Raw genomic sequence first — 15,392 nt, forward strand, 5'->3', positions numbered from 1 at the left:
TGAAATGTGTTTTGTTGTGTAAGGATCTAATTATATTACCTACCTTTAAATGAGCCACTTTTAATGTGTTTGGGCTTTCTACCTCCCTACAAAAATAAGATATTATAACCTATTTGTTGACATTCATGAACATTTATTAAAATCACTAGTGATTTCAATGTCCCTCCGGTGGGACAGCGACAGGTCTACAGACTTATATAACGCTATAATCCGACGTTCGATTCCCCAATGTAGCTTTGCTCCTAATCAAACAAAGTTGTTTACATTTCAGATGTACCTCTCAAATTACTAATTTGTTTTTAATACTGTCCACTATCGATGGGATTTACAGATTACATGACAATGAGTAAATTTCATGTTTTGGTCGTTATTAGACTCCTTATAAAGAAACAACAAAACATTGTCATTTTTATATAGAATAGGTAGAAAACCCCAGAAGTAATTAATAGATTACTTGTAATATTGATGATCTTTTTGTGTGATTTTTTTATGTTATTAGAAAACCTGTAACTTGTAAATTCGAGTAGCTTGATACATAAATAATTTAGAAAAAAAAAACGTACAAAAAGTTGATAGGGTCGACCACGCTGTTAAACTTACAAGTTCGTGAAGAAACAACAAAAAGCCTGAAACTGTAAACTGTCAATTGCTATTAACAAAATGTGTTACCTTTAACTTATAATTCGAATTGACTACGTTCAATAATTTATATATTACAACAGTATCTATCCTGTAATATATCTATCCTACTTAATAATAAATTCCAATCATTTTACAATGATTAAACCTAAAAAAAAAATTACCACAAAACTCGAGAGGTTTCGAAAATGGGCTGTTTACAATTGAACAAAAACAAAAGCGTTCAAAACGTTTGGATGTATATTAAAATGCATCAGTGAAATATTCATACATACATACATACATAATATAGGACCCCCCAGTGTCACAGCGGAATGTCTGCGGACTTACAATGCTAAAATCCAGGTTTCGATACCCGTGGTGGGCAGAGCACAGATAATCCATTGTGTAGCTTTGTGCTTAATTCAAACAACAACAACATAATATAGGAAGTATGGAAATAAAATACACAAACACACATACACAAATATTTCTTGTTTAACGCATGCAGCACATCCATACGAACCATAATCAAATAATTTTGTATTTTAGAATGCACGATATATCAAACTGTGCAAACACAAACATTTTAATTAACACCAGCTAAGAAGAACCATATTCAAACTAAACTCTGAATGTAAAAAAATCATTTGTCAACTTCCAAAGTTATTTTAAAGCGTTTTTTTTTTTTTTTTCAGTAGTCTAGTCTATATTAGTTATCTAAGACCACATGCTAAGACTCATTCGAAACGCAATTACTTTCAAGACCTCCACTCTCACAGGTGTACCCATTTAAACATACTGCTGAAAACGTACCCATGAATCAATTCTAATATTTGTAATATGCAACCTAACAAAATAACAGCCACAGACGACCGTGTAAAGACACTCCCATCTCAGCTTAACTCGTAACTTGAACAACAAGCGCCCTGCCTGTCTAAGACTATGGAGCCCCGCTGTACCGGTACACTCAGGTTGCTCGTATTCAAAGGGTTGAGACAACGCCGTGAAGAACAAGAACCTATCCACGCGTTTCTTAAAGACAGTAAGTATTCACATGCGTCCCTCAGCCACACCTTGACATTGAATGACGTCTACACTGTCCGATAGACCAGCGCTAGAGAACAAGACCCCTTCCCCCGAAGCAGCCAGTAGGGAAAGGAGTTTTTTGGAGATGCTACTTACATACCGTTTCCGACTTTTCCATCATGGCGGCGCTTTCTTCTGCGCCGTTTGTAGCGTGGAACTCACTCAATGTATGCGAGCACTATATAGGAAACGCAGCCCGCTTTTTATCTGCCATTTGAAATTATGGAAGGAACTGATAACCCTGTCCTGCTAGTAAAGTCACGTGACCGCGTTCTTCGCCGACCGCCTGGTATCACGCGAGACTCTGCAATCGTCATTTCATGAATAATAATAATAATAATAGTAGTACTTTAAACTCCCGCCATTGTAATCATTATGGGAGCACCTGATGACATCACACGTGCGTGTGTCACGTGCACTAATATGACGAAAAGTGCAAAAAATATCAAGAACACTTATTAAAAGCGTGTGTTGGTCTTGGAATAGCAGAGAAAAATAATATATATATTTTTTTAAATTCAAAATCAGACAAAAAATTAATCGTTCACTCCGGGGCAAACTTATGGGAAAAAAATTATCTTAAGTAGTATAAGCTCCTAAATGGAGGCTCAAAAACTGTGCTCATCAGTGTTAACCTCCCCTACACTGAACATACTATGCATCATAATGTAAATGATAATGTGTTTAGGGTTAACATTCATTTTTATAAAATATAATAGCTCTTGCAGTTTGAGTGTGTCACTTTCAATCACCTCCTTCCCCAGCGTATATGTTTGCAGAATCATACCGCTGGAAACAATATTTCGATATCCATGGTGGGCAGAGCACAGATAGCCCATTATGTAGCTTTCGGCTTAATTCCAAACAGACATACACTTTCAATCAAAGTACAGATGTCTGCATTATGTTTCTACGTTTTATTCAATCAATCAACGATGAGTACACAAACTAGTTCTGGCTAGACAGAACCAAGCAATTTCAGTTGAGTGAAACTTAAATAATGTTTGACGAGTTAGAATCCCTTGTGATTCTAAGATGTCTTGCTGATGATACAATTACGTAAATGAGAAACATTTATCATTTCTATCTCATTCTATCAACAAAAACAAATGCTTTGTTTATCTACTTATATTGCGCCTACTTGCAGTGGACAAAGTCCAGTGTTCAAAGTTAAATAAATTTCTGAAAATGTTCTACAAATTATCATTAAAAGAACTTTCTAAGACGATCTGATTTTCATTCGATGTTATCATCATTAGTTTACATGAATAATAAAATGTTTACTTTCATCAAAGCGAAATATAATACTATATTTAAAAGTAAATGTTCGAAATACACCGTAATGACCGAGCTGACATACATTCTCATAATTTCCGAAAACAAAACAAAAGAACCAACACTTTGTATAGGAATAAAACTTTAAAACCGTGATGTCATTAAAAACAAGAGAAACGCTGGCTGCACTGTTCAATCGATGCGTTGTTACGTTTTCTATGTATAATATACCACTACCGTAGCCTATTTTCTGAAAGTTACGTTAAGCAACCCACAGAGGGAGATAGCAAAAATGTTAATGGGGACCATTGAAATATATATATATCGCGTGTTATTTAGATTAAGTGCAGTTTTCACTTTCTATAACTTGCAATATTTCTTAATCTGATTTTCGTTTTAGGGATGAATGGTATCTAAAGAATAGGTAGATCAAATAAAGAAATGTTAAAACGTTTCTAGTCTCCCTGTATTAAACATACATTTATACATTCAAAACAATAACAACAAACAAGCACGTGTGTGATACTAAAGGACGCCACACGTACTTGAAGAAACCTGATACAGCTCTTTTTCAACTTAATGTGTAGAGGTTTTTAAAATGTGTTTATCACATTCTCCCTACTTTTTCATCAATGTAAAAAAAAAAAAAATGCGCTTTAATTTAGTAAAAGTGGTAGGAAAGCTTCCTTCTAAGCCTATTTTTAAAAACGTTAAAAATGCATGGTGATACTTTGAACTACATAACGATCTATATGTATTAAAAGGTGGATACTCGTGGTACTAGTTTTATTTTTTACCATAAGGAGTACAGCGATTAATCTCATGACAAATAACGTTATAATAATAAATACGGAGTTAACCACCGAGAAAATCTTATGACAAGTAACGTTATAATAATAAATACGGAGTTAACCAGTAAGATCATATGGCGTAAATAGTAAAAATTAACTGTTTTATTCATTCTGATACGGTAAAATAATTTTTATTTGTATTTAAACATAAAAGTTCAATGAAGTTGGCAAATCAGATTGTATTATACAAACCGGCGCTCACACTACACGTACGTTTCAAGAATGTATGTACATAATTACTTAGTAGTTCTAATGCTCCTGTTTTATGTTTCATTTTTATATCGTCCTATCTGTCATTTAGTATGTGGTTTTATCTGTCATAATCTTTCACGTTAATAAACACGAGCGTTACAACGTCAAACTTTTAAACGGCTAAAATCTTTAATAACTGATATAACAGGAGAATATTGACGACCACATCCACTAGACAGAGACAATAACGTAGCGTTGAATTCGATAAGTATGTGACCTTATTCTAGGTGGTACATATGTTCGATCTATATAGATTTATGTACTTTCTTATCTCACCTTCCTGGTTATCCAGATCCATAATAACAAAGTTGTTTCCCACGGGAAAAAAAAAAGAAAAGATAACGTTCTGAAACAAGTAATAAGTAAGATATTTCAACGGATTTGAATTATCTAAATCAAGTCGTTGGTAAGGGATGTTGCCAGCTGGAATTGTGGGAAATGATTCTGATAGACCAAATCGTTGGCAAGGGATGTCGCCAGTTGTAGATAAGAGAAGTGATCCTAAAAACCCATCTTTCTCCACACCTAATAGTGTTAAGTTTGACCATTAGAGTTTTGACTAAAAACAAGATAATTAAAAATTGTTTAAATCATCTATATTTCATCAAAATGTGATGTTACTGGTGGGAGGCGAATACTTTTGCTAGACACTGTGGATATACTACAATCTTTCTTTTATATATATATAATTCGCATTTCATGGTAACTTCAAATATAGATTAAAAACTTTTACTATAAGGCCATCACGGAGGAGAAGATACAGAAAAAGAAAGAATAATAATGAACACATGAAAATACACAAAGATATGTTTATTGTATGTTATTAACACTAGGAATGTGCCAGTCAAGCTCTTCTATTTCTTCCAATTACTTTTAACAACTACCCTACGGGGAGTCCATATCCAAAAAAAAAAAAAGAAAAAAAAAGCATATTAGAACAACTGCCCGTGCTACAGGAGCACACGTATTCCAACTATTAGGACAGCTGTCCGTGCTACAGGAGCATGTATTCCAACTATTAGAATAACTGCCCGTGCTACATGACCATGCATTCCAAGCTTGGTTTTACTGGTTCAGAAGTGGGGGTGTGAACACATTTTCATCCAAGGTACTCCTGAGATCCAGAGAGAGGCCAGAAATACATAATCCAATCCCTATAGGATTCAGCAACCTCGAAACCTATTCTTAGATACCCACCATGTCTAGGTGACTTTCAAGATGTGTTTTAGACCCTCTTGATACCCTAGTTAAGGCGATATGACATACATGGTATCTGCAAATGAATACACCAAAAATAAAATCGAATAACTTTTTATTATTTGAGATAACACCAAAAATTGAATATAGAGACAAGCAGCAGGCTTGTAAGATATAGTTTTAATGTTTAACGGACTTCTACATGTCTTCCATCATTTGCTATAATTAATATAATTCAGAGAAAACCTTTTGCAACACATCAGTAAAGATTGATAAGATAACATCTCGAATTCGATGTTTTAGTTTTTCAAAGTCTTTTAGTTTGTTATGAGAGACTTTTATTTTCGAAAACCTCGGAGATGCAAATCTAAAGGGGTTAAATCGGGCCAATGAGTAGGCAATTTGATACGTTCTTTGCTATCAATCCAACGCTGTGGAAAAGTTTGGTTTAAAAACACTTTAGCAATTCGAGCAAAGAGAGTGTGGTACTCTATTCTGCTGGAAGATAATTTATTTGGAACAAGCCAGGAGTTCAAGAATAAAGAACTTTTGTAGCATGTGTAGATACGAATTTACAGTAACAGTTTGGTTTGTTTTGAATTTCGCGCAAAGCCATACGATGGCTGTCTGCGCTAGTCGTCCCTAATTTAACGGTGTAAGACTAGAGGGAAGGCAGCTAGTTATCACCACCCACCCTAATTTTGCATTGTAAGACTAGAGGGAAGGCAGTTCGTTATCACCACCCACCGCCAACTCTTGGGCTACTCTTTTACCAATAAATAGTGGGATTGACCGTCACATTATAACGCTCACACGATTGAAAGGACGAGTGAATTCGGTGAAGGGGATTCAAACCCGTGACCCTTGGGTTACGAGTCGAGTGCCTTAACCACCTGGCCATGCTGGGCCTAAAGTAACAGGTCGTTCATCAAAGAAACAAAAACAAAAATTAATAAGACTTACAAACCTACTATTTGTACTTATAATAAATTTTTATTGTTGTGTCAAATAACAATCAGGTTATTCAAATTTATTTTAGTCCGCTAGTTGGACATATATAGATATAATAAACAAGCTGAATTAACATGAGTAGTTGCTAACAATTTAAGTAATTCTGTTAATGATCGACATGAGTGACTGAAACATGAAATCATAAGAACAAGTGAGTAAATTAAACTATACGTGCATATGCATAAATCTGGACTTAAAGCTGCGACTAACCTAATAATTAAAACTATAGACACACATATATATATATACATAATACAAAACATATCAACACAAAGAATTATGGCACGAAATCGTCACGAAGTATACATAAAGGTAATTTACAACAGGCGTTTTGCCATTGGAACGAGAAACTCACCCCTAAAGTAATTCTAATATAGCGTTGGTCAACAAAATATTTTTTACTTCTAGCTATAGGTGGCGCTTTGAACTAAAAATGTATAATCGGCAAGTGTTCAAAAATATATTAATATATATATCTATATAAATGGATATGGTTCGTATGTGTGAACTATATGTGTATGTACATATATACAGTTTATTGTTTCCTTGCGAGTGTTCAGAACACAGATAACATGGCTGTTAAACAAAGGAACTATAGGATGAAGTCTTCAATTATTCATTTGGTCAAGAAACTAAGGTCCGGCATAGCCAGGTGGGTTAAGGCGTTTGACTCCTAATCTGAGGGTCGCGGGCTCGAATCCTGGTCGCACCAAACATGCTTGCCTTTTTAGCCGTGGGGGCGTTATAATGTGACGGTCAAGTAGCCCAAGAGTTGGCGGTGGGTGGTAATGACTAGCTGCCTTCCCTCTAGTATTGCACTGGAAAATTAGGGACGGCTAGCGCAGATAGCCCTCGTGTAGCTTTGCGCGAAATTTAAAAAAAAAATCAAGAAAATAAAGTGTCTCCATTTGCTCCTAACGTGTTTTTCAGTTACACTGTGTACAATAAATAAAGCAAGTTCTTCCGTTTTTGTGGTCTCGTTTCTAAGGCAATCATTTCGTTCTGCTTCGCTTCCAAATAAATAAAGAAAAAAAAGACACTCGCAAAATAATAAACCGGTATATTTAACAAGAGCTTAAAAATCACTTCCATTTCATACCTTTACTTAAAGCGTCTCTTATGTTCAGTGGACCGAAACAATTCTCTGATAAACGCAGTTACAGTCCATGTGTAATTTATACACTGTACAAGAAAAACATGATCCGAAATTAAAGTCACACAGAAAAAACACAGAAACGTGCTTTTCATCACTTCTTCCGCCTTGAATAAAATACATTTCTAAACATTAATCCGAAGATTTGATGATTTTCGTTTATTGCTTCTTGTACGAAATCAAAGTTGAACACGTTTGGGTTGTAAATAATTTTATATTTTATAAGTCCACTGAGAAAAATCATTTGCACTTGCTAAAAATAAGTGTGAAATCAAATTTATGTTACGATTTACTACTTGTTACTGAGCTATGCTGATTTTGTGGGGATTTCACCCTTCATCAATACAAGCGCATACAAGCGAAAGAATAAAATAATATTTCTTGTAGTAGGGTAGTGCATGTTATACGTATGGTGTTAGGATGTCTTATACCCAAAGTAATCCTATACAGATTGAGATTTTAAATATATATATTATTGATGCTCGTGATCTGGTCTTGTGAATTGTTTAGCTAAGAACCTGTTTAGAAACCTAAACGTACGTGGAAAAGCCAAATAAATATAGTAAATATATTGGAAACCTACTAAACTCAATTATTATACCGGTAATCTGTTAAACCTAAATATATCAGAAACCTATGGAATCTGGTGACTATTTTGATAATCTGTTGAACCTAGTTATTATTTCATTAATCTGCTGAAAGTAGTTACTACTTCGGTAATATACAGAACTTAGTTACTACATCAGTAATATGTTGAACCTTTTTACTACATCGATAATATAGAGAACCTAGTTACTACATCGTTAATATACCGAACCTAGTTACTATATATCGTAATATATTGAACCTTGTTACTGCGTTAACAATTTGTGGAATGTGGTTACCACATCTTAAATTTGTCAGACATACTTCTTATGTGTTAGGCCTATTTACTATGTGAACAATCTGCTGAACCTATAGTTATAATATCGAATACCTACCGAGTTTATCTCAATTAATATATATATATGTGTGTGTGTGTGTATGTATGGAGAGAGTTTGTAACACCGCTTTAGTTTCCACGTGAGTTTGTTTGTTTGTTTGCTTTTGGAATATCGCGCAAAGCTACACGAGGACTATCTGTGCTAGCCGTCCCTAATTTAGCAGTGTAAAACTACAGGGAAGGCAGCTAGTAATCACCCACCACCACCAACTCTTGGGCTGCTTTTTTACCAACGAATACTGGAATTGACCGTACCATTATAACGCGCCGCGGTTGAAGAGGTAAACATGTTTGGTTTGACGGGGATTCGAACCCACGACCCTCAGATTACGAATCGAGTGCTCTAGCCACATGGCCATTTTGGATTCTCTCCCGTCAGATAGCGGTAAGTCTTCAGATTTAAGAGTCTCAAATGAGTGGTTCGATTCTCCTGATGGACACGACACAGCAGATAGCCCATTGTGACTTTGCTGTGAGATAATACATATATACAACACTGCTTTATTTGGATCACACACAGTCATCCTCTGAACACATTAACTATAACGTGAACATTTCGTTAATTTATTAGATTCACTTGATCATTGGACTTACTTCATATATAAAAATTATTAGTACAATATATTAAAAATAATTCGACATAAAGTTGTTGAATTTTGATAACACTGCCAGGTTATTCTCCGTAATAAAGACTTGTTACAATTCAGGAAATAGATTTTTTTCCTGTATTAAAATTGTGCAGGGAAATTCGCTTTTAATTGGCTTAAACGGTCGCATTGATAAAATCAGTAGCAAACAAAACGTGGCAATTAAGATTTTGGTTAACAAGTCGAGAATACATGTCCATATAATAGTTTGTTATAACCTAAAACAAGCCGAAACAAAAATAAGTTTAAGAATAATGAACAAAAAACGCTGCACTAATTAAAATGATCCCAGGGTACATGCTATAATGTGGGATATAAAATGTGGGACGTTGCGGGCTTGAGCACCCACATCTCGCTCTCCTAATTTTTATTTCTCAATCTATTTATCTGGTACTTCTTTATTTTATTTCTTTTTGTGAGATTGACGAATGGAGGTTAAGATTGGTAGACGGTGTATCCCCACTTAGTCACCTCCAAAACAAGGATACATTTTATATTATAGCTTGTACCATGGGATCTTCTTATTAGTGCAGCGTTTTTGTTTATTATTTTTAATTTATTTTTGTTTCGGATTGATTTTGGGTTATAACAAACTAATATAATTAGCCAGAGGTTTGGATTTGCTGTTTTTAACGCAGTCCTTACTTGTGATTGTGTTTACTTAACTTTATCAGTGTTAATTTTCTCTAAAATGTACATATGTATATATATTCAATAATATTTTGATTTATATATTGTAGCCATCGTAGACCGTATATTGTGGAAGATATTCAGGGTCTCAGAAATTTGGTGTTGATGTTAGAGTCTCATAAGCTGGTAATCAGTTAGAAAGAACGTTTTTAGACGGAGGATGAAATATGTGTGGGAACCTGTTAGAGTCAGGGGATCTCACACATTTCCCAACATGTCGCGCTAACTTGACGTGTACATACACACGTATGTCAACTTAAAGAAGTGCACTGACAGGCAGAGTTTTATCACCTTTCACGTCCTTAACAACAAACTCCAGAATGCGCATGCTTTCTTCTTCCTGCCTCTATTAACGTGTGATACTCGGATCGAAAGCTATAACGTCAGGCCTTCTGTGGTTAAACAACCCATACGTGATGCGCAGAAAGTTTAGTAAATCGACGTAATCGTTCTTTACACACGGTATAAAGAAGTTGAAAAAACTATAGCTTAACGAACGTACCTTTCTGCATCTGTTGGTTGGTGTGATGATCCGGGTTATTCGTTTTGTTCTGAAAATAAACCAAACAAAAAAAGTAAATTTATATTTGATTAACTGAGATGTTCTCAGATTTGACTGAAGAGGTATGGGGAACAAAAGAGACAGTGTGTAGAAACAACGAACCATAAAGAGAGAGTTATATAGATATTTTAAATTATAATGTATAAACTGATTATTAGAACACTCATTAGAACTGCAAACGTTGCAAGTAACAAAGAGAACGCGTCAGAATTCTTTATAATCAAACAAACATTATGTGGTCGAAAAACCGGTTAAAAAATCAAAACTAAATGTAAAGCCTATCTGATCGTTTTAAATGTTATAATTATTAGCATATGTAATTAAACACTATTTAAACTGTGAAAAGTAAAGTGAGACAATGGGTACAAAAGGCAAACGAGAAATTCAATTTTTTTTCACGTTTTATTTATAATTATGAATATTAATTTAGTTCCAATACAATTATAATTCCTAATAACCAAATATTCCACACACTACACGGACGAATCAGAATATTTAATAGCCAAACATTACATGTACCAAAAGTTGCACTTCTTAATAAGCAATGTCTTTTAGGGTTAACAAGTTATCAGCTTAGTTAGAAGAGCAGTTACTAACATATAACAATCAAACATTATTTGTATTTCGAACAATAAAATGAAACAGTAAGTACAAAATTCGATACAAAAAACTTAATGTTCTTTTCGCATTTTATGAAAAATTATGCAAATAACTTTTGTTACTATATAATAAGTTATTTTGTAAACAACAGATGGCAGCAGTATTGTAAACATTTTTAACAATTACAGGTATTAATATTCCATCGGTATGGCTATTAAGAAACCTTACATTATTTTAAATTTTCTGTTTCAATTCGCAGTCTACATGAGCATCAATAGAGGCATTATAGCTGAGAAAAATAAAACAAACAATATGGTTTTATCTCACACATATAAGCTTATAACGTTTTGAAACGATTAAACGTTTTCGAAATTAAAATGGCCGTTTTGTACAGATGAACCTTGAATAAATCAACTTAAATTTGCCAAGTTTTTCCTTACATCGTTTCGTTTATACTTTCTGCTACAACAGTAATATTAACAAAGACAAAGGTAACGGAGATGCTACAACTTGTATTTTGTATTGAATTTTAAAAAAGTGTGTTTATTGTGAAGTTCGTATAATAATAAAGCGAATATGTAGACACCCACGCGAGAAATGTTATTTTCATAAACATTACTTACACTACACTGAAGTAACGGGTTATCAAAGGCACAAATGAAAAATGTTCAATACGTAATTAACAGGGAAACACATATATAGTTCATTTTTTTAATGAGTTTAATTTCAAAGCGTTGTTGCGTAAAACATTTATTGAAAATCTTTGCTATTTGTCAGCTCCAACATCGATTTTTTTTCTCTTCTTATCGGGTGCGTGTACGTTTCCTTATCTCAAATTTCGTTAAAGGCACTACAATTTATTATATTGCCACAGAAATATATCTGTATTAGAAATATTTTAACGCTTTTCTCAGTCATTGGTCTTAAATTAGTCATCGATATTGGGCGATTCTTTTACTAAGTCAAAATGATGGACCAAGGACAATATCAATTAACCAAAGCCTGATGTACGTCAGCTATTGAAAGTTTATAAAAGGATAAATGAAAAACATTAGTTTTTTATCAGATGCATGACTTTTCTCCCTAACTCGTAGTCTAACTTACTTCACTTCCATGAACGTACAAATGTACAAACAAATAGTACAGAACACCAGTTGATTCTACTTAACTCACAGTCTAATGTGCTCCATCTCCGTGAATGTGCAAATGTACAAACAAATAGTACAGAACACCAGTTGATCCTACTTAACTCACATTCTAATGTACTCCATCTCCGTGAATGTGCAAATGTACAAACAAATAATACAGAACATCAGTTGATCCTACTTAACTCACATTCTAATGTACTCCATCTCCGTGAATGTGGAAATGTACAAACAAATAGTACAGAACACCAGTTGATCCTACTTAACTCACATTCTAATGTACTCCATCTCCGTGAATGTGGAAATGTACAAACAAATAGTACAGAACACCAGTTGATCCCACTTAACTCACATTCTAATGTACTCCATCTCCATGAATGTGCAAATGTACAAACAAATAGTACAGAACACCAGTTGATCCTACTTAACTCACATTCTAATGTACCCCATCTCCGTGAATGTGCAAATGTACAAACAAATAGTACAGAACATCAGTTGATCCTACTTAACTCACATTCTAATGTACTCCATCTCCGTGAATGTGGAAATGTACAAACAAATAGTACAGAACACCAGTTGATCCTACTTAACTCACATTCTAATGTACTCCATCTCCATGAATGTGCAAATGTACAAACAAATAGTACAGAACACCAGTTGATCCTACTTAACTCACATTCTAATGTACTCCATCTCCGTGAATGTGCAAATGTACAAACAAATAGTACAGAACACCAGTTGATCGTACTTAACTCACATTCTAATGTACTCCATCTCCGTGAATGTGCAAATGTACAAACAAATAGTACAGAACATCAGTTGATCCTACTTAACTCACATTCTAATGTACTCCATCTCCATGAATGTGCAAATGTACAAACAAATAGTACAGAACGCCAGTTGATCCTACTTAACTCACATTCTAATGTACTCCATCTCCATGAATGTGGAAATGTACAAACAAATAGTACAGAACACCAGTTGATCCTACTTAACTCACATTCTAATGTACTCCATCTCCGTGAACGTACAAATGTACAAACAAATAGTACAGAACACCAGTTGATCCTACTTAACTCACATTCTAATGTACTCCATCTCCGTGAATGTGCAAATGTACAAACAAATAGTACAGAACACCAGTTGATCCTACTTAACTCACATTCTAATGTACTCCATCTCCGTGAATGTGCAAATGTACAAACAAATAGTACAGAACATCAGTTGATCCTACTTAACTCACATTCTAATGTACTCCATCTCCGTGAATGTGCAAATGTACAAACAAATAGTACAGAACATCAGTTGATCCTACTTAACTCACAGTCTAATATACTCCACATCCGTGCGTGTACAGATGTACAAACAAATAGTACACAACACAAATTGGCTCTAAATTATTTAACAAATGCTGACAAGGTAACACCTTTGGTTATTATTTAAATCCTCATATTAGGATGAAGACACATTAAGATCTTCAAAACGTACCAACCAGGTGGCAGCATGGTCAGCGTAATTACACATTGTACAGTAGAAAGTGATATACATATTACTATTCCTTTATTACTGCATACTACAATATATGTGTTCAGCTTTAACAAGGTCTGTACGTTAATAATAATAATAAAACATTATTGAAGATAAATCATTATTTCCAGCAGTTAAATCAGATTTTCTGTTTGTTTTTAAGTATAGAGCAATATAATGGTCTCTCTGTGTTTTGCCACTGTAAGTATCGGGACCTGATTTTTAGCACTATAGCGTTCGAACTTACCGCTGAGATACTGGGGTGAGGTTGTAAGCCTAATAGGACTTTTTTAAACACGAAAAGATATATGAGTTACTACAAAACATTAGCCCCACATTAGCTTGTGACTGTTCCTTTGTTTTAGAATTTCGCGCAGAGCACCACGAGGGCTATCTGCGCTAGCCCTCCCTAATTTAGCAGTGTAAGACTAGAGGGAAGGCAGCTAGTCATCACAACCCACCACCAACTCTTGGGCTACTCTATTATCAATGAATAGTGGGATTGGCCGTCACATTTTATCGACTTCACGACTGAAAAGGCTACTATGTTTGGTGTGACGGGGATTCGAACCCACGACCCATAAATTGCGAGACGAGCACCCTAACCATCTGGTCACGTCGGGCCCAAAGTATAGTGAATGAATTGAAATGGTCTAACGTTGGTTTACACTTTTATGCGATTCCAGTAGCATGTCTCCAGATTGACAAGAAAATGAAAGGAAACAGTATTCAAATATTATCTTTTACGTATTCGTCTAACAAATTTCACCAGTAAAACTTTAGCTTAATAGCCTTTCCGATAGATAGCACCACCAGTCTGAAGTATTATTTATTAAATTTCGACTTATTGTCTCTGATAGGTTTCGTAAAAACGGCACGTAATGCGCAATATTGCATGAACAAAAATAATATATCACTTGTGTGCATTCGGTTGAAGTGTCTTAAAGAACTGCATCTTTGGGGTATAAGACTCTTCTAAGACTATAAGCCAGGGGGTTATCAATAACTACCCGATTCCATACAACTATTAACTTTGGTAGGCATATCATCTGCTGGATATCTGATCTTGGAACGTCACTCACTATCTTAATACACATACGTTGCGCATTATCTCGATGCACATCTCTGGCTATATGCTGCCAAAGGCGCATTCCAAACCACGACCTTGTTACACTTCAACCTGTTCTTCCAGTGGAAAAAAAAGAAAAAAAAAAAGAGTAATTGAATGTAATAGTAGATGTAGCACGGTCAGCATCATTGGACACTTATTTTTATTTTATTTCTCCAGTTCTCGGATTGGAGACAATTACACTTTTTCCAACATCTCTGTTTGGGTGGTCAGGTGTGGACGAAGAAGAAACATGTAGATTTATAAATAATAAATATAGTAAACGTTTTTTTTTTTTTTTTTGTTTTAGAGCAAAGCCATATTGGGCTGTTTGCTTTGTCCATTGCGAGGTGTCGAACCTCGGATTTTAGCGTTCTATGTCCTTAGACTTACCGCTGACCCACCTGGGGACATAGGCCAAAGGACTCCTCCTCTTTCGCATTTTTTATCAGACACCTATCGGCAAATCAAGTGAAAACTGCGTTTTTCAAGTGTTTCGTAGTTTATGATCTCCTTTTAGAACCTTCACCAGGGCCCGGCATGGCCAAGCGTGTTAAGGCGTTCGATTCGTAATCCGAGGGTCGCAGGTTCGAATCCCGGTCGCACCAAACATACTCGCCCTCCTAGCCGTGAGGACGTTATAACGTAACGGTCAATCCCACTATTCGTTGGTAAAAGAGTAGCC

General features: G+C 34.9%; 1 protein-coding gene across 14 annotated transcripts in view; it reads right to left on the reverse strand.

Moving 5' to 3' along the window:
• LOC143254306 (uncharacterized) overlaps window positions 1-15,392 on the reverse strand; it is a 269,977-nt gene that overhangs the window by 113,520 nt on the left and 141,065 nt on the right. For 9 of the 14 annotated variants that reach the window (XM_076509269.1, XM_076509262.1, XM_076509258.1 and 6 more), the window contains one exon: window positions 10,268-10,316. In XM_076509269.1, the coding sequence (XP_076365384.1) occupies window positions 10,268-10,316 (49 nt within the window). Of the gene's footprint in view, window positions 1-1,434; window positions 1,768-1,803; window positions 2,049-10,267; window positions 10,317-15,392 lie in introns of those variants that run through there. The other 5 variants (XM_076509270.1, XM_076509272.1, XM_076509266.1 and 2 more) reach the window with 5 other exon arrangements.

This window comes from Tachypleus tridentatus, chromosome 6, assembly GCF_004210375.1.
Source record: "Tachypleus tridentatus isolate NWPU-2018 chromosome 6, ASM421037v1, whole genome shotgun sequence".
Lineage (NCBI taxonomy): Eukaryota > Metazoa > Arthropoda > Merostomata > Xiphosura > Limulidae > Tachypleus > Tachypleus tridentatus.